Source organism: Asparagus officinalis, chromosome 1 (genome assembly GCF_001876935.1).
Source record: "Asparagus officinalis chromosome 1, Aspof.V1, whole genome shotgun sequence".
Classification (NCBI taxonomy): Eukaryota; Viridiplantae; Streptophyta; class Magnoliopsida; order Asparagales; family Asparagaceae; genus Asparagus; species Asparagus officinalis.
The window spans coordinates 29,122,596-29,128,637 of NC_033794.1; the positions used below are offsets into that span (position 1 = coordinate 29,122,596).

The 6,042-nt window shown below is 40.7% G+C and overlaps 1 protein-coding gene across 1 annotated transcript; it reads left to right on the forward strand.

The window, feature by feature from the left end:
- LOC109832764 lies at positions 4,914-5,447 on the forward strand. The gene has a single exon (XM_020400178.1). It carries the CDS (start codon positions 4,914-4,916, stop codon positions 5,445-5,447), a length of 534 nt encoding a protein of 177 aa, XP_020255767.1.

Genomic DNA, 6,042 nt, shown 5'->3' on the forward strand with positions numbered 1-6,042 from the left:
ACTAAAATCCTTATCCTCTCTATTTATGTTCGTTTCTTAATCTAGAATTGTCTAGGATCTTTATCTCTTAATATGATAAACCCTAAACATCCTAGATCCGGTAGATCCAAAAATTTCGCTACCCAAATTTCACATTACGAATGCTACCTTCGTAATCCTATGCTTATACTAAAATCCTTATCCTCTCTATTTATGTTCGTTTCTTAATCTAGAATTGTCTAGGATCTTTATCTCTTAATATGATAAACCCTAAACATCCTAGATCCGGTAGATCCAAAAATTTCGCTACCCAAATTTCACATTACGAATGCTACCTTCGTAATCCTATGCTTATTGATAAATATCATAATATTTGTCAATTAACTATCTTTCTGGGTAGATTCATAAATTTTCCTGATTTTGTCAATTATCAGCTGCACACTTATTTTGACGATTCTAAGTTGCGTGATTTAATCGCTCATTAAAATTCAGTCCCATATTATCCAAATCTTGTTTATCTATTTTACACTAATATGCAACTTGTTCATACTGATGATGGCACCTTCTTTCTTAGGTCCTATGTTAAGAATTGTCACATAAATTTCTCTTGTGATGAATTAGCCTTCATTCTTAACATTCCTTAGGGAAATCTTTTACTAGAAGAGATAGATCTTAATGATCCTGCTATAAATTCAATAATATTTCTTCTAGGAAAAGATTATTCAATGTCAAATAGCTCAATCACTCCCCTTGCCAAACTTATTGCTCGAATCATTTCATATAACATAATTTCTAAAACTGAGAGTTATGATCATTTTTCTCGTGAGTTGATGTGTGCTGTATATGCTATCCTTGGGAATCTTAGTACTAAATGGGAGAAAGCGATCTTTGATGCCATGGCCTATAATCACACAAGATTTCTACCTTCTGCTACTCTTCTCACTAGGGTATTCACTCACTTTAACATTGATCTCACCGACGAACCTTCTATCAAGCGTATTCATGAAATATTTCACCGCACTAGTCTCTCTAGGATGAAGCTACCAGAATCTCTTTCTGATCCTCAAGCTCCTATAGATCCTCCAGTTAGTGAATCATCTTCTCGTCCCTCTAGCTCTAGGACTCGCTCTCATCCTCCTTGTGCTTCAAATTCCAACCATTCTAGTATTCCGGCCACTCTGTAGGTAAATAAAATTGTCTTTCTCCTAAATTTCAGGAGTTCACCTGTAGAACTTCGCCTGATCAACCAGGCTCGCAAGAACAAAGCTCATATGGCTTGTTCGCTTACATCAAATAGGCCAAGTAAAGCTTGCTTGAATGCTTAACTTCACAGGCGAAGCGAAGTTCGCCTAGGCATTGGATTTTGCCTAAAAAGAACTAAGCTTGCATGAATGCTTAGTTCGCTAGCTCGCAAGTAAGCTAAGCTCGCCTGAATACTTAGCTCGCCGACTTCGCCTGCAAGGCTAAACTTCGCCTATGAGTTAAGCTCGCCTGAATACTTATACTCACGAAGTTCACCTACATAGACCAACTTCACCTATACGTTAGTTGAGCTCGCCCGAATACTTTAGCTCACCGACATTGCCTGCAAATTAGATAAGCTCGCTTGAATGCTTAGCTTGCTAGATTCACCTATGAGTTAAGCTCGCTTGAACGTTTAACTCAGCCGCACGACCAAAGCTTGCCTGCAGGAGGTTCGCCCGTATGATCCAAGCTCGCCAATAGGGTTTAAGATCGCTTGAATGCTTAAGGGGTTCGCCTGTCAACCTCACCTGTTTGCCTAGCTCGCCTGCAGGCTCGCCTAAGTCACCTGAATGGTTAGAAACTGCCTACTTGAATTGTGGGAGTAGTTACGTACTTCCCATATTCTAAGGGGTTGGTTATGATCTTTCTCAACTATAAATAGCCATATCCGGCTACATAAGGGGGGACCTTCAGATTTTTGGCTCTTGAACTTTTTGAGAATTGAATTCTTTGCATTTTCTTGGCATTCGGCCTTGATATTCAAGCTCGGGTGATCATACTCTTTGATCAAACTACTACTACACACTGAAGTTTGACTTGCAATATCATTCAAATCGTCAAAGGGAAGCAAACTCGACACGAGCATTAAGGGAGACATCCTATCACTACCAAGAACCCACGTTAAAAAAGGAGAGATTAGATTCATTATCTTCACTTCTATGTAAAATCGATTTCGATTTGTAATAAATAATTCGATTAATACAAATTTTGAGATCACATTTTACGACAAACAGAAGATGACGATCACAGTGGGAGAAACTATTCTTTCAGACGAAATAGTGGTGGCGTAGTTCGACGAGGTTGCTGCAAGGACTTTCGTTGAGTCCCTCATTATAGAGTTCGATCAAGCTAAGTATGAAGAATATTTATCATCTTCTTCTTCTGGTGGCAAAAGTCCTATAAGTGTCACAAAGTCTTGCGCATGACTCAGCCCAGCAAGTTAAGGCTAGAATGCCTGAGAGCTCTACCCGAGCAAACACTGGGGGTTCCATCCCTCCCAAGAGTATTGAGGCCGGTCCAAAGTCCAAGAATGCAAGCCAGGGGGTTGCTCGATGGGTTGTTAGCAATCCACACAAACTCCTGCCTTTGAGGAGACCAAAGTTTGTGTTGGCACGGATCATGTAATCACAGTTGATATGAACCCTCCTCTCTCAAAGAGGGCCAAGCAACAGTGATGACAAGCTCTCACTCACCACAAGGAACGTGCCCTCATCTCCTATGAAAAGAGCCAACAATGAACGCAAAGTTCTCAGTTCTGGCGAACTACACCAAGTTTCCAGAACTAACGAACTGCCCAAATTTGGCAAACCCAACAATTCAGACGGGCTTTCGCTTTTATATTCTCAATACTGGCGAACGTCGCAAACCTGGTGAAGTATGCACATCAAGTAAACTTTGTATTACAAGCGAAGATCATTATGCAAGCGAACCTCACCAGGCTTGCCTGACTATGTAACCTCGCTTGCAAACTAAGCTTTGCTAGAAAGGTAAAGTAGCAGTTCGCCCGACAGGCGCACTTTACTAAGTTAGCCAAACAGGCGAACCTCGCCTGAAAGAGCAAGAGGTTGAACCTTGCCAATACACTCATGTTTGCTAGATAGGCGAACCCCACCAGATTAGGCAACCTCGCCTGTCAAGGCGAGCTCGTCGGAAATCAACACTTAGAAATGTTTCCGAGTGTTCTTTCAAATGTTCTCTTGGACCATCTTTGCACAATCGCTCATCTGATCCTTTTGACACTATGGGTTGTCATCAACCTACAGGGGATCTTAAAGAGCGCTTGATTTGCAAACACACTATTCATGAGGCAACTCCTTAGTGCCACTACGAGAGACTCATTATAGCAATGCTCGTGGACTGCCGGTGTGCTGGAATGTCAAAACCATCGGTGTTCGAGAGGCTCTGTCAGCAACCACTAGAAACAAGACCTCCTTGCTGAAGTCATAATGAACAGAGGAGACGGGCTTCTGATGACTTTGATCTCCCAGCTGCAACTGTTAACATGACAGGGAAGTCCAAGGCAAAGAATTCAGACTCTTCTGATGCTGAATTTTCAATGGGATTGAAAGGCCTTTCCATTAAGTCTGATGGTGTCTACCAACATACCCGGACTAAAAAGGGGGTTTTCATACCGCTTGATTATAGGCACTTAGCCTCCATTTTTGATGATGAGGATGACGATTGCTCGGCAGTAGCAACATCTTATGCCTCAAGCTCAATTCAAGGCGAGCATGCTAAGGTGCACATGACTGAAATCTCTGATGATATAGCAAGAAAAATGGACAAGCATCAAGCTATAATTGACATGCAACAAGGCACAATCAGTACCATGAAGGAGATGCTCGAGAAACTTCTAAACGAAAAGAAGAAGAAAAAGAAGAGAACATCACGGGCTCCCCTGAAGTCCTCAACCAAGAGCAAAGAGCGGGAACTTACTCCTCCTCAAACAACAAAAGGAGAAGAAAATCCAGAGTCGTCCTCTGATTCATCATCTCAATCTTTAGAAGAGGCATCACATTCTGGCAGCAACCCCTGAGATAAAAGGCTTGACGAGTTCCAAAGACAAATTGACGCCTTGAAGCTCCAGAAGAATATGAACGAGCCAGGGGTTGTCAGGGCATATCCTAGCGAAGGGACTATGTCCCTTACCCTCCAAAATTTAAGCCACTCAACCTCCTACAATTCGATGGCAAGGGTTCTCCTACCCAACATATTTACTATTTCCAGGGGCAAACTAGACACATAAAGGGAAACAATCCCATTATGACTTGAATTTTTATTAGTACCCTCAAGGGGGTCACTTTTGAATGGTTCCGCAGATTGGAGCCTGGATCTATCACTTGCTAGAAGGACATGGAAAGGCTCTTCATGGTTAGATTTTTCGATGATGATACAGAAGTGTCTATGGCCACCATACTAGCTGAAAAGCAGAAGAAGACGAAGTCTGTAAGAAACTTTGTTAAGAGATTCAGGAACCGATTGCTGCATTCTCGTGATTAGGTTTTTAAGGCCACTCTCATCGAGATGTACTGGAACAATATCTCCATCGATATACTATCTAATATGGGCGCTATTGAAGCTCGCTAATGGAAAGACTTAATCCGCTAAGGAGAACAAGTCAAAAGCAAGCTCAAGCATATAGATGCTGAAGAACCACGTGAGTTTTGAGGAGGTGATAACTAGAGTGACCACACCCCTCAAAACAATCAAAGGGGAAGGATATTTTGGTGGTAGTGGACACTTCCTCCCCTATATCTTCGTCGAAACAAAAAGGTAATTCTTTGGATAGCCGCTTTAGCAAAAGTATGACTCCAAAGATGAGCAAGTCATCCGACTCCTCAAATCCTTGATCAAAGCGAAGAAGATCAAGCTCCCATAATCAATGTGACTTGAGGAGACGTCGATAATGGATGATCCCAACTACTGATAAGGTAGCATTGATTAGAGAGTGTATTCTTGCCGCTCAGAGCCGGCGAAAGAGCTACACGGATCAGAGACGACAACCTTTGGAGTTTCAGGTTGTAGACTTTGTTATGTTGAGTGTATCGCTAATGAAGGGCGTTCAACGATTTAGTAGACGGGGAAAGCTTACCCCGCGATATATTGATCCGTTCAAGATAGTTGAACGTATTGGATCCGTTTCGTATCTGCTAGATCTTCCAACATCGATGTCAAGTGTACATGATGTTATATATATTTTGATGCTTGAGAAGTATTTACACGATGAGGAGCAGCAACGGGTATTAGGTGCCCCAGACATTAAGCTTAATGATGACTTGTGTGTGATAGAGATTCCTATTTGTATTCTTGCCAATGAGGATAAGAAGCTTAAAAACAAAGTTATACATTTGATTAAGGTTCAGTGGAACTGGAAAGGAGCTGAAAACGCTTCTTGGGAGCGCGATGAGGATATGTTTCGTGACTACCCGCACCTGTTTGAGTAGGTAGATATGATTTGATTATGTTTTTCTTATACATGTGATTGTCAATGTGAACATATTTATATTTAACACTAGAATGGGGGTACTAATACTTAACTCCTAATCACTCGGAACACATGATAATATATATGGGGGGCTTCTTGTTTGGATTTTTCACCCGACGTACTTATTCTGTTTAGTTAGGGGTTAAGTGGGAGCACTCACATTCTAGACTATTAAGTATAGATTTTTCTATGATACATTTGCGGAATTTCGGGGACGAAATTCTTTTAAGGGGGGAAGATTGTAAAACCTTGATAATTTGAATATTATATGATAAATAATAATAAAATATGTTATATGGTGATAAATATCATATTTTTTTTGTTTGAATGTGCTAGGAATTGATCTGAGATCAATTCAATGTATATGTGTGGATATATGAGTGCAAATGCACAAAACATGCACGAATAAGAAATCTAGAAAATAATAACCAGTTATGAGTTTATATGTTTTTCAAAAGACAAAAGTTGTAGGTATCTTCATCAGATTTTTAATAAATCTTAGATCACCTTATTCCGAGATTGGATGTGAAAGTTACAGTCAAAATACGAAAGAC

Coding starts and splice junctions, on each gene's coding strand:
- LOC109832764 (XM_020400178.1), top strand. CDS start 4,914: ATGATCCCAACTACTGATAAGGTAGCATTGATTAGAGAGTGTATTCTT.